The sequence below is a fragment of the Poecilia mexicana genome, unplaced genomic scaffold, assembly GCF_051168715.1.
Source record: "Poecilia mexicana isolate PSO_F unplaced genomic scaffold, ASM5116871v1 scaffold_15, whole genome shotgun sequence".
NCBI lineage: Eukaryota > Metazoa > Chordata > Actinopteri > Cyprinodontiformes > Poeciliidae > Poecilia > Poecilia mexicana.
This window is the reverse complement of record NW_028263384.1, coordinates 17,305,801-17,331,601: the sequence shown is the minus strand read 5'-3', so window position 1 is coordinate 17,331,601 and position 25,801 is coordinate 17,305,801. Positions and strand designations below refer to the sequence as shown.

The following is a 25,801-nucleotide window of genomic DNA, read 5'->3' as shown; positions in this document are numbered from 1 at the left end:
ACCTCCGCAAATTAAATGCAAGTGCATTGCACAAAAGTAGAAAAGCCTTTTGCACAGTGTGTTTATTTAATTTGACTAGTCTTAATATCAAAATAGCATATTACTTAGATTTGTTTCCTGGCAGAATAAACCTATCAAACCCAAGCTCTCATCCTCACTCTGAGAAAAGTTTAACAATAACAGAATGAGAGCATCGCCAAGCAAAGAGACACAAACAGGTGTGCTTGAAGGAGTAACCTTTGAGGTTTTCAGACAGGAGCACTATACCAAATGTCAAGTGGTGGTAGCATCATGCTGAGTGAATGTCGTTGCCAGCTGTTTTGGTGCATTACACAAATGGATGCAATAATGAAGATGGAGAATTACGTCAAAATTCTTTCTCCTCATCTCCTGAAAAACCACAAGCTTTTTCCAAACTTGAGGATATAAGGGTGTCCCAACAGGACAACAATCCCAAATACATCACCTTTGAAATGCATAAAGGAGGCAAACCGCTAGCTTCTGAAATGGTTCCAACCACATTGCGGACTACAACATAAATGTGAGGTCGGTGCCGTGAACATGTGACATACCTGGTCAAACCTCCAGTCAGTTGAGACTGATAGCAACTTGCATCGCGTCACGATCTGCTGGATGCTTCTTCCTGTTAAAAGTGAGTTGTTCATTTACAGTCACCTGCTCTGTATGAGGTACTGCTGCAAGGTTAGTGACTTTATGTAACTGTTGAATGTTTTTAAACCTTTTTAGTAATTGGAATAAAGAACTGAACCTCACTACATTGTATTATAACTATGGCTGAGATGTAATGTGTTTATTATTGGATTTATTTAATTATCCTAAAGTCCAATAAATTAGAAAATGCTCTGGTAAGACCATTTATTAAGTATGCTTTCCAATAAGCCCATATTTCTGTATCAAAAATTGTAGTATTGGTTTAATAGCCGTTAGCAAAAAAAATTTACATAAAGGCTTCAAAACATCAGTCTGTAATTAGTCTGTATAACATGTTTTACTTAGTAAATTGACCATCTGAAGAAAAAAAAAATATCAGGCTGAGTTGATTTATGCTGAAGACCTTGGTAATGCATACTAACAGACATATCCAAATAATGGTGGGTGTATTTGAGTCTGCAGTCACAATTTTGATCTTGTGGGGAAAACAAAAACTACATTTTACAGTCATTACACTTACATTTGCAGTCCATCCTGAAAAAAAAAAAAACAATGGTTCAGATAAACAACTAAAAGCCCCAAATTCATATGATTTTCATGCCCCTGCTAGTTAGCTGTAAACCTCTGACCGCCAAGATAATTGAAAATAAATGTGCAGAAAATCAGAATTGTTTTGGTCTGCAAAACTGTGTAGTAAACTAAAAGCATCTTGCATTTTAGATTCAGAACATCATCATTCGATAATAATTATAAATAAAAGTAATATATATGCCCGTCTTCGTTGGCTTTACTTTGACATCTGCAATTGCCAACATGTGATCTCCTGACATCACTTAATGCATGTAATGTGTTTTTCAGGATGTTTTATTGTTAATTGTTGCTCCGCATATGATTAATACACTTGATTTCTTTGGAAGTAAGAAAAATTAGTAAAACAGTATAGAATCAAACGCTTATTTCCCAGTTTTATATGGCTCTACCCAAATATACAATGAGAGACATCCAAATCCAAATCATAAACATTGTTGTGTTGTACTGTCTTTAGAAATAAGCTGGTCATTCTCTTGCTGCACAACTGAGGTAAGAAGCAACCTTTCTGCAGTGGGAGCTTCCTGTGGTCTTCATGGACGGTGTGGTAGGACCTTCAAAGGTGAAACTACTCATAAATACTGCTCAAATAGGATGCGGTTCATTTAAAGGTAAATAGCTTGATAACTTAACATGTACTGGTTTCATAAATAATGTTAGTGAAGAAAATAAAAGGCTCTGAAATGGCCTTTTCAGGATCATTTCAGGCCCTGAAATATTGCAAACTCATATTGCAAATGAGTTTGCAATATTTTCTCCGAAGCCTTCATTTTCACTCTGTCACCCTGTTCACCAACCAGTAAACGGGGCTTTTAATTGCCCTGTTGCCACTTATGTAACTTGAAGATGTTGGGTTTTCTCTAATGGGAAAGATTGTTTTTACTGACTGACAAAAAAAAAAAAAAAAAAAAAGATTCAAAAGACTGATGCAAATGAAACAAAAAAGTATAAAATTTAAAACATCTTTATACCAACTCCAGTCAAAATACACAGTTTTTAACATAAAGATGTGTCAGTCTTGGGGTTACCACAAATAAAGCAGGTATTTATTTTGAATATACAAAACCCAGATTTTTAAATAGCAACTGCAAAGAATAAACAAGTTCAAGTCTGACATTGGGTGGGCTGCAATATATTTTCTAAATCAATGACCTTAAATATCAATAAAAACATAGTGGAACTGGTTTTGCATCTACAAGTGATTTATGCCCTTAAAGAAACAGAGCCTGGTAAAAATGAAATGACACAAATAACACTGTCCTAAAAATGTGTTGCTGTTAACAAAACAATTACAAATATTACTATAGAAATACGCAGGCTTCACATTATGAAAACTCACCCAACAATCAGAGGAAATGAAAGAAAAAAATGCTTGTCAATATAAATTATTAATGTTCAAATAAAAACCAACATAGTATAAAATTAAATTGTATTGTTTTTTTTTTCTTCAGAGAAGTTGAAATTATCTCAAATTTGATTTTTTTTCCCTCTGGGGTGTGTTCTCTGAAGATTTGGTGTTTAAATAAAAGGTGGGGTTTAACATCTGGTTTGATTGGTTTTCTGAAACTCATCAACAAGAACGGTAGGTGTAGAGAAACACAGCAATGACACCTGACCACAAACAAAAACAACACAAAACGTATGACACACAAACACCACAACCATGTCTTTGAATAAACAATGCAGATCTTAACATCTAATGAAGCTATAATAACAATTTTCTGTTAATGCTTTGGGGGAAAATGGGCATAAAAGTAAACCTGCCAGGGAAGTCCCAAAATCCGATCAGAAGAACTTGCAGCCAGAGCAAGAGGCGCACAATACCACATCCTAATTGCTTCTTGAAGCAAATAAGGTCAACTGCATCTCCATGAAGAGAACTTTTCACATTTAGCAACACATTCATTTACAATACATTTCATAAATAAGGCACCTGGTTCACAACGTCACATATTCACAATGTTGTGATTGGAAGACTGGCTGGAGACACAAACTGCCAACTTACCATACGTGAAACTTTGATTCAAAGCTCCCTCCCGCTCCAAAAAATTAATGTAGAACATGCCATCATCTAAAACTATGAATATATACAAAAATGAAAAGACAGACTGTAGAAGCACAAGAGTGAGGATGAATTCCATATAAGCTTGATGCTTATGATCTGACCTTCTAAAATGGAGGTTTGTCAGACATTTGTTATCTCCAGCCATTTTCATAGAGTGCAGAAACACAAAGTAACTACATTTGTCAGACATCTTTCAGGACTTCTCTGTAGTTCCTGAACACAGGAAAAAAAAAACAGTTCAGGAATTACGGCACCATGTTTGCGTTTTCACCATCAAGCTTTACAAAAGCATGGACGAATTTCAAAATTCTGCTCCTTCTGAGAGGAGAATTATCCAGAGAGTTTGGGGCGAGTACAAAATAGATATTTTTGGTCCTAGTAAAATAAAATTAACAAAATTCCTCTAGATAAAGAATTTCTCTCCAAAAAGGTCCATTTTATTTTGTCCTGGTGCGCTTTGCAGGGGTCTCTTGGAGTTCCTGGGCTCTCTTGGTGGCAACCTTAGTTCCACTGCGCGGCAGTGACGATGCCTGACTCCTCTTCAAAGCTCCACTTCTTGTTAGCTTAGGTCCATCTACTTCAGTGGCCGCTTTAAGAGATTCTGCCAGTGATGCCTTTTTGGCTCTCTTTGAAGGATTGCCAAGACTCCCACTCAGAGGGGTCGCTGCCTCCATTTTTCTCTGGGACCTCGTTTGTACCTGGTCAGATGAGCCTGAAGCCTTTACGTCAACGCCGTGCTGTGGCGTTTCAGCAGCAATCTCTTTACCCTTGCTTTCCACAATTGTGCTGTGAGCAGATTCCTTAGTTTGAGGTTTTTTCTTATTTACTTCACGTTCTACTTCGTTCATTTTTTTGCTGCTGATCTTGCTCTTTGATGTGTCGACAGGCTGATACTCAGGTACTTTAGGGGACCCAAGTCGTTGCGAACATCTCTTTGGTAGTTTTGTCTTGCTTTTGTCTTTTGAAGCTTTGTTGGCCTGAGTCTTGACAGCCCTTTTTGGAAGAGAGGGCTTTGTTGCCTTACTCACAGTCAAAATCTTCCTTCTTGCCAGTTTTGCAGCAGACTGTTTGATTTTTTTGCTGACAGGTGCAGTAGATTTCTTCACCTTTAAATGCGAGTTTAGATTTGATTTAGCAGATGACTTTGTAACAACCACTGATTTCTTGTTTTTTAGCATTTTTGAACCCCTTTTCATTCCAACAGTGCTTTGCTGACCTTGCATCTTCCCTCGAATATTGGAGTATTTCCTCAGGATTCTTGCACTAGCTGGATTCTTAGATTTTCCAGAAGGTTTTTGTGATTCACCTTTTTGGGCACTGGCTTTGGTAGCAGAGTATTTACTCAAATTTTGAGTACTGCTAGGAAGTTCTGCTCTCTTGAGTGTGTTTGCCTCTTGTTCAAGTGCTTTAGCAATAAGTTTCTGACTTCTGGGGTTGCTTTTTACAGGAGAAGCAATGGCAAATTTTTTCAAATGTTTCTTTAACCGTTCTGCTTGAAGGCTTGGAAATGCGTCCTGTGCGGACCCTGACCCAGTCGATGAGCTGTGGAAGCACAGCTCAGTTTCGGATGGAAGACGTGTATTCACCTTCTTGACAATAACAAGGGACTTGGTTTCTGTTGAATCAAGGAACCAGCGACAGATGCTAGTGAGACTGAATCCTTTCATGAAAAGCATTTGGACAGGAGAGTATTTCTGCTGCTCTGAAGACTTTGGTTTTCGTGCCCTCCGTTTACTCTTCCATATAGCTGCCTGTCTGTCTGATTTGTTTTTGTATTTTGCTGTTGGCTGACCCTCTTTGTCCATTTGTACCCAACCCTTTAGCATTTTATCATATTTAGTATTCAAGTTTGTAATTAAGTGTTGGTTCTCTTCACCAGTAAGAGCCTGAAAGAATTTGTTGACAGTTTGTTTAGGGGGTTCTTGTTTTGGGGCAATGACAGGGGTTTGGGCGCTGTGGGTCAATGGCGCAACAGTCCCCGAGGTGGGTTTCAACTGAGTTTTGGCTGTTCTTTCTGGGATTATTCGGACAGGGGAAACTACATCAATTTGCTTTGGAGTGTCAGCAACACTGGTGGAATGTGGGGTAGATCTTTGTGATCTCAAGACTAATTTCTTGTTATCTGGCGGCGGTGACTGAGAAACAGCCTCGTCAGACATTTCACCCTTACTGGTCTCACTTCTTAATGGCATTCTCTTGGGTCTCTCTGATATGGAAGCATCCTTATCTTCACTTGCTAGCCTGTCTTCTACAAGAGTTGTGTTTTGCTTTTGGATTAATTCAGACTCGCCTCCATCTGAGTTCTTTCGAAGCCCACGTTTGTTACTTGTTGGCACAAAATCGGTCTGATTTTCAGTCTTTACGGGGGATGGCTTTTCTAAAGAATTTGATTCCTCAGTACTAAGGTGTTGTTTCTCATTTTTATTGTTATCTGAAACAACTTTACCTGATCTTAACGTTTGTTTAGTCTCAGATTCACTCACAAGTTTATTCTTTTGGGTGTCTTCGGAAATGGCCTTAATTGGTTGTGTATTTTTAGGGTTTGGTAGCACAGTCTCAGAGACCTTATGCTGTTGGGAGCATTCAGAAATTGAGGGGTCAGAATGCTTGTTAAGAGAGGATATGGTAAGCGGTAATGAAAAAGGGGGGATGCGGAGGGAAGGTAGCTGTTCCGCAGGTGGAAGAATAAGAGTTGAAGGCTTTGGGGAGGAAATGGAGGTGATAATACTTGAAATAGAAGCTGCTGTCTTTTGACTGGCTGATCTCAGTTGGCGTTTTGATACCGTACTTTCAGTCTGATCAGCAGACTGATCAGAAGGCACAGATATCCTGCACTGATTTCTGGGAGAACTTTTTTGTTTTGGGGTTTCTTTAGTCCTTGAAGGTAATTTAGATGTTTTGCTTGAGGGCAGGTCAGAGGACGGTTCCATATCTTGTTGAATCATAGCAGTCTCAAATGTGTTTGTTTCTAGTTGAGGTTCCTCTGGTTTACTGTTTTCAACAGCTGACGTGGGTGTAGGATCCGAAACACTACAGATAAGTAGATTCTGACAAGATTTTACTGGAGTTTTACTTGAGGGTGTTGGGTTCCTATCAGCTCTATGGCGCAGACTCCTGTCTGAGGCTGAAACTGGTTTACCATTGACAAAGCCAACTATTACTGGTTCTGTCTGTCTCAAGTGATCTGGCAGCTGAGCTTCGGTGTCTATTTTCCTATGCCAAGGTGGCAACTCCTTTGGCAGCTCATCAACTGGCTTTGCAGGCTCATCGGACTCAGCCTCATTATTTGTTGACTCTACAGGTTCAACACAGTTCTTGGTTTCTGGCATTTCAGTTTCTGTCCTTACTACAGTCAGTTCCTCTGCTATACTTGTAGAAACTGACATTTCTGTCCTTTCAACATTATCGCAATGCAACTCCATCTGAGGTTGAATCTCCTGACTTTGCTCCTCTTGCGTTTTTTCCTCTTTATCTTTCTTTATCTCTTCCTCCACTAGATTTACAGTATCAGAACTATTCTGAATATCATTCTCACAACTGAGAAGTTTATCTGATGAAAGCTGGTGCTCTGCCTCTTCTGTGGTTAGACTCTCTAATGAGTCTACTTGTGTCTCTGTAACTGTTTGCTCTGTATTGTCCAGTACAACCTGTTGAGACTCTGGCTCGTTATTGGTTGTTGATTCATATGAAGGCGGACCAACACTTTCTCCAATTTCTTTTGCCATCCCTAGATCGTTCATTGTCTCTTGATCTGTTAAAGTTTCTGGAAGAGTTTCTTGGCTCTCTACTAGAAGGTTCATAAGAGGTGGTGAACCAGACTGGACCTTATTCTGGCCCTGATCGGTTTGACTCATTTCAACCTCTACGGCATCTACTTTACTAGCGGCTACCTCTACAACATCTCCTGCTCCTGAAATGACATGCTCATTCGATTCCTCTGAGGGAATTTGTTGATTCACTGTTTCTGAGAATGTCCCAGCAAAAGGCATGTCTACTGGTGGTAGACCTTCAGGTTTGGTCAGAATTTGTTTCGGCGTGACCAGTGTAGTCATCTCTGGCATTGGGTTTGGACAGTTGCCCCTTCCGGCTAATGTGCGAACTGTTTTCAACTCCCAAATGTCATCTGAATACATATGCCCTCTAGTACTTTTTCTGGCATTACGGCGGGGAGCCATGCCGCGGCGCTTTTCCTTTAAACAATCTGTAATTGGTTTGTCAATAAAAACAATGTCACAGTTGCCGATATCAGGGTCAACTATTTCCCTACAGGCATTGTCCCTGACCTGATTTTCAGAGGATACCCTGACAGTCTTTCTCGCTGTTCGAACAGAATTTGAGGGAAAGGACGCATGGATTGGAAACACTTTTGCCGTCTTATCTTTCTGATGTTCAAGAACCTCTTTCTGACTAGCTTGAGGAGTGACATTCAACTGACTGTGTCTTTTCACAGAGGAGCTAAGTCTGGCACTGGGTGTCTCTGATCTATTGGATGAACCCCTTTTCTCCTCGAGAAAATGGAAGGGAGAAGAAAGAGGGCTATCGAGCACACAGGACAGCTTCTTACCAGCAGCAGCACTGCTGGTTTTGATCTTCATCCGAACAGGTGGCTGATCACTCTGACGATTGTTTTCTCCATCCACTGAACTCGGGGTGGAACTGACCCGAGGTTGGTTACTCCCAAAACCAAGGCTAAAAACATCCAAAGGCGGGCCTGGGGTTATAGATGTTTTCAAGGACACCGCATCCTCTGGAATCTTCTTCTGTGAATCGCTGTTTGGGACAGAATTGGGGAATTCCAGGACTTCAGCTTTAGGAGTGGATTCATTGGGAAGTTTTAGCTCAGGACGTGATTTCTCTGGGATTGTACTGCTAGAGTCTGAATTCAGAGATGCTTTCCCTCGAACGCCAGAGGTAGAGTCAGATGATTTTTGTACATTAGAGGATGCATGAGCCTTGACTTCCGTTTGAAGAAAACCTATTGCATCTACTATCCGTCTCTGGTGGTGAGGACACAGTTTTGCCATGAATTGTTCCAATGTGGAGGTGGACTGCAGGTCTTTTGCTTTTGAAGAACGGTAGTCTGGAGACTCACTACGGAGACAAGAAGAATAAAACAATTTAGCATTACTAATGTTTGATACACCAGAAATTATGGATGTGGATACAAAATTAAGTGCTTGCAAACAAGTGAAAAAGAAGAACACTAATAACAGATTTTATATGTTGCATATTTATTAGAAGAATAAGCAAATCTGAAACTGAATCATTCATCCAGTGAACTTGACCAAGCACATTTTTTTAGTGCTTACATTAAACATACATATATATGCATAAAATAATACATGCACAAGACTGGGATGGTAGTCCAGTTTGATATAGGTCAAACACACATTTTTCATTGGTAACAAGTAAATATGGGGCAGTTCAGTACATCAGATTTCATATCAAGCTTATTTAAAACAAAATCATCACATCTGGATTACTGAGATGACATGTCATAAAAATGTGGTAGCATATGTGGTCAGAAGAAAATCTGATGCTTTAGTGTCTGGTAGTCACTTTTTAGGGGGAACAAAAAACACTTGGATTATATCTTTCTTAATATTATACCTTTAGGAAAAACACATTTGAATAAATAGAGTTCTGTTTGGAACACAGTTAAATTGTGTTGGCTCTCTCATACACAAAAATGGACCAAAGAAATTTTAAAATTAGTTTTCGAGCAAGAACATAATCTCTTTTGAAGTGTTAGTACAGTGTATAGTTATGCATGACGAAAAAAACATTGGATTAATTAAAAAGTAAATCACACAAAGATTTTGCACTTAGTCGTTTTTCATTAGTTTAAACTTTTTCAGGCACAGACCAAAACATAAAGACCAACATTCACCCACAATAATTTAAAACTGAAAAACACTCTAATAGTAAATGTACCTATCTTGGCGAAAATGCTAATGTACCTGTTGGTGTTTTAAAAATAAATTTGAGATTAAAAAACAGGCTTTCCTGCAACTAGAGCCCATTATCCTGTTAAAGGTGGTGTTTATTAACTTCACATCTCTGCTTGCAAAGTTTAAGGTGTAAAGTGGAGTACCTGAATAACAAATAAGAAAAGTGTTGTCCCTGAGGGTGTCGTTGAGCATTGCCATGAGGAACGGACACCGAGTACAGGCATTATTCTTCCACTAAAACAACTTATCCAATCTTGCAAACAGGCAAATTCGTCCACATGGCTGATATAGTACTGGAATATACAGAATCTATATATTACAAATTATAAATCATAGACAATTTTTGTATGCTGTCATGTTCAATAAATTAGAATATATGTTTTTTTGTTTTTTTTTGAGGACCGATAGTCAAAGTAGAGTTTGAAGTACATTTTGAAAACAACCTTTAAGCAGGCATTAATGTTTTTATTAACCCACATTTTTGTTTTGAAATGTTTTGAATAGTCTGATTTAATATTCTAATATTAACGGTTTCCATTCGCTGTGTCAAATCAAATAGAGGCTTGAAAACAGTTTGTGTGCAACTAAACCATATAATCCATTTCACTTAATGAATTTAGTTACTAAAATATTTTTATTATTTTTAAATATGACAGCACTCTGACGTTCAACTTTGTTGAGACGTTGAACTGGTTTACATCCAATGCAAAGTTACAGTAATTCCTACTTTTTTACTTTTACATCAAATCACACAAAGGTCAAGCGTCTGTTAATATGAAAACATCTTCAGGACAATTTACAACAGATACAATAAACCTTCTAAAACACACAGTTTAGCCCAATCATGCAAAATTACTGCTGCGTTTCTTTATATTCTTCAAATGCTAAAGCAAAGACACAAACGCTGTACAGTGACTTTGAGAGCCACGTTATCAGTAAGAGACTTTGGTTGTCATGTATTTACTAAGTAAAGTTAAGCAACATTTACAAGATATACACTTATGTTTACCAACTTTTGTGTGTAGTAATATTTTTTCTTGATATAGATGTTTACATTCGTTGTTACGTGGCTATAAGCATACTGAAAACAATGTATTAATATCAGAAAAGAAGTGCATGGACAAGATGTATTATCAGCCGGAGGAATAATTGAGGCAGAAATGAAGTTTTGGATCACAACAAGATAATCAGTGTAATAGACAATTTGTAGATCACAGTGCATTTACTAACTCTAGAATATGTAGATACTACTACATTTTTATGTATTTTATGTGTTAAATTGCACAGCTGCTTTTATTCTGTGAAAGTGTCTTACAGTATTCGGTGTGTTGTATGCATTGGAAAATGCTACAAATATAATAACAGTAAAATCTTATGTTCCTGTGAGGTAGTTGGTTATTAACACTGTTACAACAGAGTGAAAAACACAAAACAGTGAATCAAAATGTGAATCAAATTAATAAATGACTTTGATTACAAAATAAACTATCAGTGTCTTCAAAGTTGCACTAGATGATTGTCTATAAAAAAAAACTAAACACTTAACACACCAAAAATCAACTGCACTGTTTTATGTTACGTAAATAGCTTAAGAAGTTTTTGTATTTTTCCTCCCCCAACAATAAATAATACCTGAGAAAAAAAAAATTAAAACATTTGATAACTGAAAATCATTTGAAGATGAACACCTGCATTTGACCAAAGACTGGTCAAAAAGACTACATGAAGCAACCTATGATAAATTGGTAGGTTTGTTCGCTATCTATTGTTACTGTGCTGACATACCAAAGGTTTATATCCCTGAACGTGTTTTACTCTTAAATAATTACCTTTTTTTCTAAATCTAAATATTTTTATACATCATAAGAGTGTAGTGAAAAGAACATCTACTATTAATAACCACGTCAACAGTATCTATCTGAAAGGCAGCGAGTATTGCAAAAGTTTCAATAGCAAGATTTGCTGGAGTTGTGTTAACCTGATAAAAGAATAATGGATCATGACTCCATTACTCCAGAACGTCCTGAGATAAAAGTGATGGTGCATCTTTGATGTGAACTGTTGGATGGGCCAAAGGGGAAAAAAAAAAAGAAAAAGGAAAAACAGGCAAAAATGTTGATCAAATTGGCAAATATGCTCTCAATAAACATTTCCTCCTGATACTTATCCATTATTAGTATATCAATTTTATTGACATCCCTGGAGTACCTCAAAGCATTCATTGATAAGGCTGCCTGGCAGACGAAAGTTTTTTTTTTTTTTTTTGCTAAGATATAGATTAGTTTTGGAACCAAGTAATTTAAACTTATGAAGTTTAGCAATAAATAATGTTTAATAAGAATGTGAAGAAGTAGGTGCCACAAGACATAACTGAATAAAGGAAAGCGTTACCTCAAGGAAAGAGAGTCATCACTGCAGGCTGTAAATGGATACTCAAGCATGTAGGTAACCATTTACACCTGCAGTGATTGTAAAGTATTGATACCTCTTAAACCTTTTCATATTTTTCCCCCAACATAAAATACAAACTTCAATGAATTTTGTCATGAATTACAAGTCTGACAACTAGCTTTCAGTGGGAGTCTTTTACTCTGATACCCTTGATAGTTACCTGGTTATTGAGGTATTGATTAAAGAAAGCACCATTTTGATCAAATAGCATCTTATTGGTGCAAAAACTAATCATACTGAGAACTGAACTACTGTGCCACTGGTTTGTAAAGTTATTTCAAGGCTAGGACCAACAAACCTGTCTGGGCGAGAAGCTTGTTTGAGGCAAAAGTTAAACAAATCACACTGTACCTGTCATATTGTGATAAACAGACATTAATACAAGAAATTTTCTTTGACTAAGGGTTAGTTAGCCTCTCGATATGAACTACACTTCAATGCAGTGAAGAAAAAGTATAAATTACACATGCATGAAAATCATGCTTGGAAATATATATTAACCTGGGATAGAAAGGGGGATTAAAATGCAAGACAGTCTTGCTAGAGTACGATATTCATAAATAAATTTTTTTTTTTAAATTGATAAATTAATAATGATGTCATATTACGACATACAAATTTAATTTAAAAGCAAATGTTTCCATAAATAATTTGTAAGTTAATCTTTATAGTTACATAGAATTACTGCTAACTTACTTTGAAGATTTGAAAAGTTCTTAAAGGAAACACACAGGGGCGCCAGATATCTGGTCTTCTTATTTGCCGTGTGTAACAACTCATTGCAGTGTACAGTGACCACTTATCTTTTCATAATTTCTTAATGTAACAACATACAAGTGAATAAATAAGTTCTGCAATTTTACTGAAAATCTACTTGTACCGCAAGGAGACACTTACATACTTGAATATCATAAGTAAATATAATCAGGACTGGAGATAAAATAAATAAGTTAATAAATAACGATATTGAGGTTTTGTGGAAAACCAATGCAGCAGATGACTTGGTTAATAAAAAAAGCCAATCACTGTTAGTTGGTTTCAGAAAAAAAACTCACTCATTGGACATTATTAAAATCATTTCCAGTTTCTTGCAGTGGCTTCTCTCTATCTTGGGAGAGGATGTTGACGGTGCTCTCCATCGCATCAGGAGACAATGAAACACCCTCCTCGTCCACATTACTGGTCAATTTCAGTTTCTTTTTGGGGGGATGTTTTAAGGTTCCTAGACGCTCTTTAACCTTGTATTCCAAGGTACTGTGTGGAATCCCATAGACAGACTGGGCTTTGGACACGCTCATTTTCCCACCCATCACAACCACTATAGCCTCTTCGAGAAGCTCGGTGTTGTATTGCCGATATCGCCCTCGCTTCTTCCTGGGGAGCCTGCTTCCTGGATCTGTTTCTGAGTCCGCAGAACAATTCCCCGCAAAGGCGTGGTGGTCAGTGGGAAAAGACCAGTATTCCTTCTCTGACCCTGAGCTGTTAGATCCCACACTGCTCCTTTTCTGGATCTGTCTGGGGAGTATAGAGCAAAGCTTCTTTCCAACAACATTTTTACTGGCTACATCTGAATATTCAGAAGGCGTAGAATCCCAAGAAGGCTTTGCTCCTGTAGTTAAAACTCGCACATGAGGAATCTTGATGTCAAAAGACGGTGAGCAAGATAGGGAATGCCCTTGACTTTTGTTTGCCTCCTTAATGTATTCTTTCTCAGTAGAAAGTGACTTGGACAAAAGTCCAGCGGCTTCCAAAAGTTGCGGTATATCTTTAAACTGCTCGTTAGCATCATCACTGGTTTTAAGTTTCAGTAGGGCTCCAAAATTGGTTTTGCAATTCCAGGAAGAAGCAGCATTTCTGCCTGGAAGCTCGGTGTGGTTGCACCCGTGGGATTGGCTAAGTGCTGACTTGGGGTCGCTCTCCAGTTTGGGCTCCTTTTTGATGTGCAGCGAGTATGCAAGTGACGAGGTAGGCTTAAAACAGGCGGAATGGCCGATATTCTCCCTCCTCCTCCCATTCTGTAGGTTCTTCATAAACAGCCCGACTTGTCCGTCCGCTCTCAACGACGGCCTGATTGGATGGAAGGAGATTGGATGTAAGCAGAGCTTGCACAGTGTCCTTTTATCTTTCTAAAGGTGGATGGTTGTGGGGGGGGAGGATGTTGGCCACTCCTTTATTACATGACATTGTTTAGGTAACATTATTGGTGTTAAAGTCACTGTCCAAAATATCTTTACATTTCAGAATAAAAACGGCTCTGGTTTCACAATTTTTATTTCTTTATTTTTGAGGAAAACTGTACAAATTTTGCAGAAACATGATAAAGAAATAAAAGCAAAGCAAAGGAAGGGAAAATAAAAGCAAAACTAAAATTGAAGCAAAATAAAGCATTGAAACTGCAGTTGTGTTTTTTTTTTTGTTGTTGTTGTTTTTTTTTGGCAATTCATTCATGTGGTTCAAAATGCGGAACCAAAAAAAGGGATTATTCTCCCAATAAGGGAACTGTGATTTTACACAGGGCACTGTATTTATAACATGATAATTAATAGAGAAAAAGATGTTGAGATTTTATATGCAACATTACCATGGAGCAAGTGCAGCAATATAAGGAGCATCCCAGGAGAGGATTATTGTGTTGTAAGTTTGAGTTGAATCCTTATAGATGACTAAGTGAAGTAGATGACTAAGTGAAGAGTAAGGTTCATCATTGGGCACTTCATCATATTACCTATCTATTCAGTCTTTCAAATTTAATCAACATCTTTCTTGTAACAACCCATTTCAGTGCCCTTTTTATTTACCAATAAGGTAATAAAATGAATAAATGGAGGAATTAAAGGAATATTCCTAAAACTCATAATGATGATCACATATTTTCAGCCCTAAAGGCAGGAGTTATTAATTTTTATGCATTTAATGAAAAGGAAAGAAAACTGCATCTTTCTATATTTAACTTGCTGATCCCTGAGTAGAACACATCATTGCAAAACTGGAACATTTTAGCTGCTTGGATGCCATTTTGTCCTTCTGAGGTACAATATTCACAAATGTATGATTCAGAAATGGATGCAAGCTACATGTTGTATAACTAGAAAGGTCATTCAGCTCTCAAGACACAATACTGTGAGAGTTCAAAGAAACTAATGCTTAAATAAACCAAACATTTTATTTGATTAAAAAGGCACATTCAAGTCTGGGTGAGTAAAAAGATTCAAAAGATTAAAAACCAAACAAATCCCAACTAATAATAATTAGTATTGAAAATTAAAACATATCAAAAATAAAACAAAACCAGGTTATGGCTGTAAGTAAAAATGAAGTCAAATCAACAGATGCCATTCTTTCATATAAAAGCATGTAGTGAAATAAAACAGTTAAATAATCCACTATCCATTTCAGTTTAACTGAGTACTGTATTTAAGGGATACTGAATATAAACTGACCAAATACTAAATGAACTCAGTAAAAGGAATCAGCTCAGTTTAAAAGATTTGTTACACTAAAAGATAACACCATGTTGATTCTATTGCAGAACCTGTTAAATCCTCAAATTATATTTTCACATGATTTTCTGAGTCAGCATTATTGTGAGTCCCACAGTATGCAATAATAATATCAGGCCAGCCAGAATTTTGGGACAGAATGGTGATTGTAAACAAAACTATAGCCAAAACTCGGCTAACTATAGTTTTGTAGTCAAAGCTATAGTTAGTCAAGTTGCTTATAGTTAGCAACTTGGTTAACTGTCTAGTTAACCAAGTTGCTAACTATTAAAATAGCTCCAGTGCTTTCTAATCCAGAACAGTATTACTTTTTGAAAGTTTAGTAGAGGTAGTAAACTTACAAACTATATTCTACTGGAAATTGAAAAGAGAGCTTCACGTTTGTTCACAAAGGTATTTTTTTTCTCTCATGCAAAGATATCCATATCAGATATCTCTGAACTTGGTTTCGACTGTAAGCAAAAGTAAAGATGAAGGCAAATTGATAGATGCCATTTTGATGCAAAGATATCTTATCCAGATATCTTTTTGTGAACAGACCAATTTTTCTGATGATTTTTGTCTAATCACCTCAGCACTTTGATGTCAGCATATCAAACTACATAATCTAGCCATTTTTTGTTATGCTTCACAATAAGAAAAAGTATCAACACGATCTGTGCCAATAGAAACAAAAGAGGAAGAAAAGATTCTTACCACTTCAGCGAGACTGTAGCTGGGGAAAGGCAGACACTGCGGGAAGATATGCTGCTGTTGCTGCTGCTACAGCGATTCTTTTTGATAGATAAGTCAAGAACTCCATCTATCAAAACACACACACACATATATAGAGTTTTTGAGATCCTTGCAGACTTCACCATCGTCAGCATACTTGTAAGCTTTTACCAATCTGTTTCAAATTACCTTGTTCGTGGGGCTCTGCCGCAGGCTTTTTAATGGTGAGGTCTAAGGGAGCATCCTGGTCAGCCATGAGAAGCTTGCTCAGGACTGGGTTCTGGTTTTGTGCTGCTCCAACCAGGATGTTAGCAGGGTTGGTTGAAGTAGTCCCTGACGGAAGGAGTGGGGCCAGCCGGCTTTGGTCAGAGCGAGACGGGGAGTCTGAGCGACTGTCCTGAGGAGAGCTGGTTTTTGAGGTATATTCGGCTGCAAACTGGCTGATCATTCTCTGAAGAATCTCTCGAGCCACTACTGGAATGTGTGGATCTGAGAAATTTGGCACATCTGAAACACAGAAGTAAAAACTGCTTATTGTGTATCCCTTCTCAGTCTTGATCAGGAAACATGCCAGAAACAACACAACATTTAAATAACATTAATCTTGTTTAAGTTTAGTGTAATCCCAACTGGAAAGTATTCAACACAGTAACAATGTCACAAACCTGCAGAAATACCTTTTCTGCAAAGAATTGCATTGAAAAACTCCTCAGTCTTCTTCTCTAGTCTGATGATTCTGATCTGATCTTTAACTAGGAGAGGTTTGGGTGCTTCTTCAAGATGATTCTTGTTGAAGCCAAATAGGTGTTCCTGTTAAATATAAGAGATTTAGGCTTTATAATTCAGCATGCACAAAACAGGGGCCTTTATACACTTGGTAGATCATTTTAATAAGACATGATGAATTAGAGAGAATGTGAGCGTTGAGAGCCTCTGCTTGAAAACTATACAAAAATTCAGTTCGACGTTTTTCAGATGTACACTTAAATATTTGCAGTGCAACGTTAGGCAAGCATTTACTGAATTGGCACTAAAACTAAAAGATTGTATATTTTGGTGACAAGAGTGATGACTTTCAGTTTGATCATCACTGATCAGCGATGATGATCAAACAGAAAGTCATCACTCTTGTCACCATAATACAGTGATGATCATCACTGATCATCTGTGATTATCCCTGATGATCAACTCTTGTTATGATCCATGAATTCACCATATCCAAACACTATTGGGTGGTAGTATCAACAGCACTTTTCAGTATAGAAGTTATTAGTGGAAGAAGAAGACTTTAAGTTAACTAAGTCACACTCATTTTTCAATTCCTTATTACTCCCTAGATTTCATAGTGATTTGTAACAACCCCTGCAGATGGAACAGGGAAATAATATTGGTAGTTTAACTTAAATATCTTATTTTAGGTCAGTAGGTTTAAATTTATCATGACGCGTAACAAAAACGTGAACTGAACAGGACGATCTAAAAGGATCTGGTCTGTGTGAAAAGTCACCTCACATTATAAAATCAATAATTAATGGACATCCAGAGCAGAAAGACCAGAAAAGTATTTTAAATGCTGTTTATTAAATTTCTCAAAGAGAAACTGCAATGAGCTAAAAGCAGTGTCAGAGAATCAGACATATTCTACAAAAATCACAAAACACATCTCTACAGACAAGCCATTTGAACGTGTAAAAAAAGAAGAAAAATAATCTTACTTTGACTTTATCTCTCCTCAAACAGCAGAACAGACAATTTTCATCAAATGACCAGTCAGACACAGCAACAGGCTCAAAATCTGTGAACACAAAACAGATGAAAGTTGTTGGAAAAAAAGACACTTGCATGTTTTGTAGCTTCACTTTCTTAATGACAAACAGATTTGAGATAAGTGAGATTTAATTTCATTTTTAAATCTTTAAATAAAGATTTTGTGGTTAATGTATAAAATCTTAAGTTTGAAATTTTTTCAGCACTGAATATTTAAGACAACACATTTCTTGCAAAGACTACATTCATCAATGCAGGTGGACATTGTTAAACTGTAATAAAAATACTTATTGACTTCGTAAGAGTACAGTTTCCGTTTTTATTCAGATTTTCTTTAATTTAATGATAAAGCAATGGACATAAATATATAAATAAAATACAGGAGAGGGCCACCATGAATGCATGTTAGTGTACTATCATTCCTTCTGAATGTCCAGCTGAAAATTTAATGAATAAAAATCTTTTTTAGCAATTATAAGGCCTTCCCTATTGTCTTAGTAAGAATACATATTGTCCAAAATGTCCATAGGATCCCACACTATCAAAAACATTGCAGAAACACAAGCCATCCTCTCTTCTGCTGGCAGTGGGTCTGTCTTGGATCGATGTGCATGGGTACCAGATGGTACAATGGAGGAGCATTGTCATAATGAGCACGTAAGAGCTTAGCGATAAAGAAAATGGTCTGGGATACTCACCCTTAAATACTTTTAGGTCTTTTACCAACTCTGGACCAATCAGACCTTCAAGGATGCTCTCAAAACCTGCAAGTAGACATAATTCAGTAAAATAAACATTTGACTTCACATTTGTACATAAATATAACATTACATTAAACCTAAAGCAGGACAGAAACCTATATGAGTCCTTGAAGATGATGTTTCTACCCCATATGTATTAGATTCTGATTCTATGTTTTGGTCAAGTAAAAGTCTTTCCCTTTTCAGCGGCTTAAAGTGATGCTTTGGAAACACACATTATGAGCTGCATCTCTAGAATTCAGTAAATACACACTTTATTCTTCTGTTGCCAGGCAACTAAAGCACCTACAGAGTTCAGAGTGCTGCTATAGCATGAAATGAAAGAGCCAGCAACAGCATCACCAGGTGATATATATTGAATTATGCATCTATAGAGCTGAGACAGGGAAATTAAAAGAAAACCTTGAGTGAAAAAAACTCAGGAGTGACCCAAACCAATCAAAGTGCAACTGCATATATCACATGTACAGACTGAGGAGATATCCTACAGTCTCAGCTGTTAAATAGATGGTTTGTTTTGCTGCACAAAATTCAACTATGCATTAATTCAGAACAATATATAATGTCTGCCAACTGCCGCAGGGTCAGAATAAATAAATCTGAAACTAACATGAGTTAAATCAAGCACTAAAGAGGTCAAAGGCAACATCTGTCCAACGAACTGTCACAAATATAAGCACAACTGTTTCCCATGCGACCCATAACAAAAGAGGATTTAAAATAGGTTAATATCAAAATGTATTTTACATAGCTAAAAATATGATTAGTGAGCATTTAGATCATGAACAAAAGTGAGCCAGGGTATACTAATGATCGCAATTCTACAGATAATAGAAAATGCCTACTTACAAAATCCTTCACAGATAGAGAGAAATCGTATCAGCCTTTTCCATCTATACTCTTGCAAAGCTCAAAGTGAATTCAGAAAAGCTTGTCATCTGGTAAAATGCCTCATTCTGCTGCCTTACAAATTCCCACCCACTTTCCAGCAGCCAAACATAAAAGGGGTGGATGGAGGGGGTGGGAGGGGATGAAGTGGAGATGCCTATAGCGGCATGGGTCTGTTTCTGGGTTAGTGCACAGGACTTCAGCTGGAGAGCTATCCAATCCTATTGCTGAAATATTTCAGAGGCTGGAGAAGAAAAGTGGGTCATCCACTTTGGTTTGACAGTGCAGCACCATGACATCAAACTACTCTTCAGGAATTCAGTTTAGGGCATTTAAAAAAACGTGTCACACTGTAATCCCCGACTTTGAGGTCATGTTGTATGTTTTTTATTTATTTATTATTTATTTATTTTAAAACAGGAGGACATTATATCTTGCAATGGATTACAACAAGAAACAAAAGCCTGTTTAAACCCATGTCTTACTTTTGGATAAGTGAAACATTTAGAGGTGCTTAAATTACTGAATTTATTACAACAGGATGAAAGTTAAGGAAAATTAAAGACCGCAAAAAACTGAAAATGGACACATTTTACAAGTTCATTAAATACACTACAAACTATGTGTTGCATGCTTAAATCCAGTTGTGAATTGTGGCTCAAAACAACTTCTTTCTAAAGACATACTAAACATTTATAAAAAAAACAAAAACATTTAGTTATTGATTTAAAAAGTAAATATGTTCTATATAATGATCTGCTATTAACTCAGGTGCAACATAATGAAAAGAGATGACAGCCAACAGATATAATACACAACATAATAGTAATAAATCATGTCAAGCAAATGCTACAATAAAATAAATTCTGTATTACTCCTAAAATAGTACTGGTGTTTGAAATAACAGTATTAATATGACATGAGAAAAAAATAACCTCCCAAATATTACATCCAAGCAGTCCATAATTTTGCAACTGTGATACAATGTTTTGTCCAGCTGTGTTTTTAATTGTTCTACTTGTTTTGTATTAGGCATTTCTAAAGGGGACTTGCCTTTTATTAGTTTTAGTACAGGAAAATACTCAAAGCTAACAAACCTCTAAATACAGACATTGTCATACATTCAAAATCATTTATACAGTTTCTTAAATTAGATTTTAGCTAAGGATTCATCTCATTTAGATGTTGTTAGGTATTATTTTGGATAAAACAAGATTATGCTTTGTGATTGAAAGGCATAATTCTAAAATCCAAGACAACAATTTATAAGGTTTAAAATCTGTAAAACTGAACTTGAAAACTCCTTAGCATTCCTGTTGTTAACAAAATTAAATCCCACAGCTACATATCACAGACAACATGCAAGACACCAACCATAAAAAATGTTAGGCAAATTTTACAATTTGCCTAAAATGTTTTAGTCAAGCATTGACATTTAAACTGCCCAAACCTAGCCATAAACCCTTCATACACTGATTGTGAGCTATATCTCTGTTCAATCTGCCTTAGCCTTCTTCTGACCTACATCCAAATCCAATCAGAGACAGAAAGATTTGGAGAGTGCTGTTTGTAACCCTTATCACACCACTCCCACCACTGCTTACAAAGAGAAATCCCTCAAGAGCTACAACCAGAATAACTTCCTTAAATCCTACACATAAACCTGTGTGGCACATTGATGTAACCCAAGATCAAAACTCTGTTCACTTTTTTTCTCCAGAAGTGGGCCGTCATGCTAACGCGGAAAAATATATATATTTTGACTGATTAAATCACCAATGCACAAGATCAGTCAGCAACTCATTTGTCACTGCAAAGGTAAGTACATGCTAATGTCTCTTTGTTTTAACGAATCAAGCGAACAAGGAACTGTAAGCTCTGTGTGTGTCACACCCGTTCTAAAGTGCTCTAAATGCTGAGGGGGTGCAGTGCTGCACCAAACTTTACTGATCCCATCCCCCACTCAGCTACTGTAAAAACACCTTCAGACATAAGCAAAACCAAAAGCTCATTAAAACTGGAGCCTGGAAGTTTGCCAGATCTTATCAGGTAAAAAAAAAAAAAAAAAAATCAGAGAAAGATGGCATTTTGAGGCACAAATTTCATATTAGATTTCAAAATAGATCATTATTGACACGTTAGAGTCATGAAAAAGTAATTGTGTGCAAAGACAGGGTACAGAAGAAGTAGGTTTGGTGTAAAATGACTGGGGTCAAAAGAGTACAAAGTCAAGCAAGTTAAAAAAAATAAATGTATAGTTGTCTTAAAAATATTCAACATATGGCAACCAAGTCAGTTATCAACCCAAATTTGAAAACATTTGTTGTTGCAAATCACTACAGCAAAAAAATAAGTAGTTTAGGTGAATACAAATGAAAAAATAATTTGCACCCATCTGGGCTAAAATGTGATTGCAGATATTGTTCATCACAAACACATGATAAATTAATCAGGCTATCCAACAAAATGATTTTCACACCTTCAAATGAAATTGTGCTTGAAACACATTGTGCGACATGAGGTAAACTATTAGTCTAATAGGATGATAGTATCCTAACAAATCTTCAAAAACATATAGGACGGTCATTACTGTTTAGAAAATATGAAAAGAGTAGTGGGAACTGCCCAAGAATCCGCCTGAAGATTGTGTCTCATACATTCATGAAAGCTCTGGATCATTTCAGACACCAGGCTACAATGCTAATGGGAAAACATAAGCCACATACCCACCAGAGGGAGAATGAATAATATGTGCTACAAACAAGTTAGTCTGTCTAGTTTCAGTATTTGCTTGTTTGGTGTTTGAGCAAATCTTTTACCCCACACATCTGCATGTTTAAACGCTAGTCTGAATGACGCACATTCTAGAGATTTTTTAAATGCCGGCGGCAGCTGTATAAGTCCGAATTTTCCCCAAATCCACACAGAACGCACAGTTTTTTGGAAGCGCATTTTGCATCTGGGGGTTGTTGGTCCATAAATGCATGTATGGGGCAAAACATACAGACAATTGTTACTGCTGTTCTACTGGACAATTGTGCTTGTCTCCGCCCTGCAGTTTTACTGTTCACATTAAACAACATGTCCATTTCAGGGACAGTGGAGTGGTGGTGGCGTGCAGCCCTCTCCACCAAAAAGCCAAACAAAAGTATGTCCTTGTTGTTCCGGACTGAATATGCCTTTCTACTGGCAACAAGCTGATGCTGTTGTCATGTACTCTGCAGCTTCACAATTATAGCCTAAACACAAGGGACATTTGTCAATCATAAAGAGAGAACTGACTAGACAGTCCTGGAAAAACATCAGAGAGCAGTTCAGAAGCTGCTATTGTCTAGTTACTTTTTTTTGTTTTTTATTAACAATCTAAATCCACTTTCTATTCTGCCTGTTTAGTTGGAATATTAATTTTACTGACTTAAACCATAATGAGGATAAAGTATAAAATGTTCTGTCAATCAAACAGCTCTAAAGACTGACACTTAAATGACTACGAATCATCTATAATGCCCAATCTAACTTTGCCTTTTCCAATTAGCTTTAGGTAACTATTTTAAGTCAAAATATTGTGATTTATCATTCCACCTTTTTTTTTATGTGCATGTCTTGGCTTTTACATACTTAAATTACACATAAATAACATTAACCCATCTCCATACAAAAGAAAAAAGATTAAACTAATTTACTGTGACATTTTCAGATTATGACCATGAGATGTTAAGTTATATGTTCTGAAATAGACAATGCCCTACCAGTTAAGTAAATTGGTTTCAAAATGTACTTTAACATCTGCAATCATCCCACACAAGTAGTTATTGACATGTATTACACTAAAAATATCGGTCAGTCATTTGCTTCCGTGTTATCCAACAATAATATCAATGATTTGATATACATCTCTACTCAGAAAACAGTAATAATTAGAACCTAAAATTACAAATTAACAATGGTGGAACCCAAATATGAATTCCATTACTGCTATTTAGATTTTGAGTTTTGGGTAATTTATTACACTTTAACTGAACACACTATATAATTTGTTGTAGACCATTCACTTGACAAATCCATATGCTACCAAAATATATGGATTTTCAATTAAAAAAACCTTTTTGCTGCCATATTAGGTTATCAGATTAGTGCAAAGCGATATTAAACCTATTCAGCTTCAAGAGTTTCAGGAACCTTTTGATCATTCAACTCATTTCTTTGGGGGGAAAAAATGCTTCTTTAGAAATGTGGACGTTAGCCTTGGAGACGCTGTGCATGCTGCAACATGTTTCACATTGAGATGGTCTTTTAGGCTTGAATAGCTTCGATTCTAGACAACCTCCTTTTTGCACAAACTGCAAACAATAGTATTTTGCAGCAACCCATCAGATCATGTGTTTTTTTATTCACCAAAAATTAGCTCCCATTGGGCAAAAAAAAAAAAAAGCTTTTTGTTCTACTGCTGTTTTTCTATTTTGTCCACTGCTGTTTGCGGATGTCCCTTGTGCGTCGGTTTTATGGGCGTACAAGAAACATATGAATACAAAGGTTAGAGTTCATGACTTTTGTGTGTAAAAAGAAAGAAACTTTTCTACAATTTTGAATGTATTAAAATCTATGTAATCAATCACATTTAATGCAATAAAATCCTTGTGCAAGTTACTTGAACCACAAAATTTTAACTGTCACTTGGTTTGTAATATTGGAGGAATATGTGCAAATTGCAACTCAAAATTTGCTGGGTTTTACTGTTTTGTTTTTTATGATGTGTCCCTTTATAAATAACTATAGCTTTTGTTTTAATATTGCACTGACTGACACATCACCATCTGTGTGTGAATGTGTGCGTGAATGGATAAATGTAGAGTGAAACGTTTTGGGGTCCACTGGACTTATAAAGCGCTGGATACGTTCAGGCCATTTAACATTTTTTTACCATATCATGTTGACAAAACAAAATAAGTGTTGCATTACAATGACTGAAGCACAAAAAATGTTGAAGTGTCTGAATTTCCAGATTTTCTTCCACACAGTATAAAATATGCTGATATAAACACTAAAACACTACAACTAAATCAAATTGTTTATTAAGTTTAGCATATTTAAAAATATATATATATAAAACTACTACTATGCACCAACACAGTCTCAGCAGTGTACAACACGTCTTTAACTGTTGTCTTTTGCAAGCCTATGGAAGTTTGTATATTGTGAAAACGGGAAACTCTCCCAACAGTGGGGTCTCCTCTACTTCCTCAAAGCAATAAGCGCGTCCACGGGTGGCAATTTAAACTCTAACTGAGAACATCACCTCACGGGTCTGTGTCGCCCTCCCCCACCCAAATTACAGTATGATCGCAGCGCAGGAGCGCGCCGCGCACGGGTACGTCTTTAGCCGACGCTACACCCACTGACACTCCCTTTAAAACAAGCACGGTGCCCTTTAAACAAACTAACGTTAGGCCAGTACATACTTTATATCTACAACTGAGACCCAATGTTAAGAAAACCAGCAAATAATCCAACTTCGGTGGTGTGATATTGTAGAAAACAGCAACACTTCAATAGCTACCCCAACTGGCTGCAGTAGGAAAGAAACAGTTAAGGACAAAAAGTCGCTCGGAGATGCCCCGAGTCAGTCCGGTAATAGATGGTTATTTACACCGAAAAAAGCTACAACGAGGGGAAATTCAACCCGTAAAATGTGAAATATCTCACTGACAGTTTCCTTACCTACACAATGAATAAGTTTGTGTCGCCAAGAGTCAAGTTCCTGCCGAAAGCCGCGCCTGTCGATTGTGCATTGCTGCTTTTTGCACAGACTCGCCATTTTCTATTTTCTCTGGCGGCGGGCACCAGCACGCAAAGAGGAAGCGCTTAGCTGTAGGAACGGGCGCGCGCCCGCGGAGATAAGGGAAGCTGAACAGCCAGCACTTTCTCATTAACAGACATATCTCATCATTTTACTTTGCCACTGCATGAAATATTTCCATAGTTGTCTTTGGTTACTGTTGAAATGATATTGGTATTAGTCATTTTTGTAATATTCGTGTGTGTGTGTGTGTGTGTGTGCGTGTGTGTGTGTGTGTGTGTGTGTGTGTGTGCAAGAAGTAGGGTATTTTTGTATAAGAAATAAGAGAATTTTCCTACAGGAAGAAAGAGAGAGAGGTAGGTAGGTGGGGGACATGCATTTGCTTAAAGGTAGAAATGTTAAAAATAAGAATAAGAGATTGTACAGTAAGGACAAAATTATAACATTAACAATACTGTTCTAAATACAGTGTTTAAAAAATATAAAAAAATAATATGTAGTTAAGTAGGTTAATTTAAAGGTATAAAATGAATAAGATGTCTGCTTACAGAGATGTGCAAACAGTTGTTCTTTGAAATTAGAAAAACAGCACAGGATAGAAGAGTTATAAAGGCTTAAGTTTGTTGGGAAAGTCTTACAGCTGTTGG

The 25,801-nt window shown here is 36.8% G+C and overlaps 1 protein-coding gene across 3 annotated transcripts; it reads right to left on the bottom strand.

Annotated features, from left to right (window-relative positions):
* Nucleotides 1-2,208: 2,208 nt before the first annotated feature.
* LOC106916421 (ligand-dependent corepressor) lies at nucleotides 2,209-25,266 on the bottom strand. Of its 3 annotated transcripts, none has more exons than XM_014984709.2 (7): nucleotides 25,076-25,227; nucleotides 18,407-18,472; nucleotides 17,657-17,736; nucleotides 16,607-16,751; nucleotides 16,131-16,448; nucleotides 15,924-16,029; nucleotides 2,209-8,416 (listed from the first exon to the last, which is right to left on the bottom strand). In XM_014984709.2, the coding sequence occupies exons 1-7, from the start codon at nucleotides 25,170-25,172 to the stop codon at nucleotides 3,763-3,765; spliced, it is 5,466 nt and encodes a 1,821-aa protein (XP_014840195.2). In that variant the 5' UTR covers nucleotides 25,173-25,227; the 3' UTR covers nucleotides 2,209-3,762. The 3 variants fall into 3 exon arrangements, with proteins under 3 accessions (XP_014840195.2, XP_014840196.2, XP_014840197.2); XM_014984710.2 differs by having other exon boundaries at nucleotides 16,619-16,751; XM_014984711.2 differs by lacking the exon at nucleotides 2,209-8,416 and adding an exon at nucleotides 8,540-13,794 and having other exon boundaries at nucleotides 25,076-25,266.
* Nucleotides 25,267-25,801: the final 535 nt, after the last annotated feature.

Excerpts from the sequence above, each read along its gene's own strand:
- LOC106916421 (XM_014984709.2), bottom strand. The coding sequence starts at position 25,172 with ATGGCGAGTCTGTGCAAAAAGCAGCAATGCACAATCGACAGGCGCGGC. Across the intron at positions 17,737-18,406 it reads AGACCTAAAAGTATTTAAGG|ATTTTGAGCCTGTTGCTGTG; the intron begins GTGAGTATCCCA and ends TTGTGTTCACAG. Across the intron at positions 16,449-16,606 it reads CAGAAAAGGTATTTCTGCAG|ATGTGCCAAATTTCTCAGAT; the intron begins GTTTGTGACATT and ends TCTGTGTTTCAG.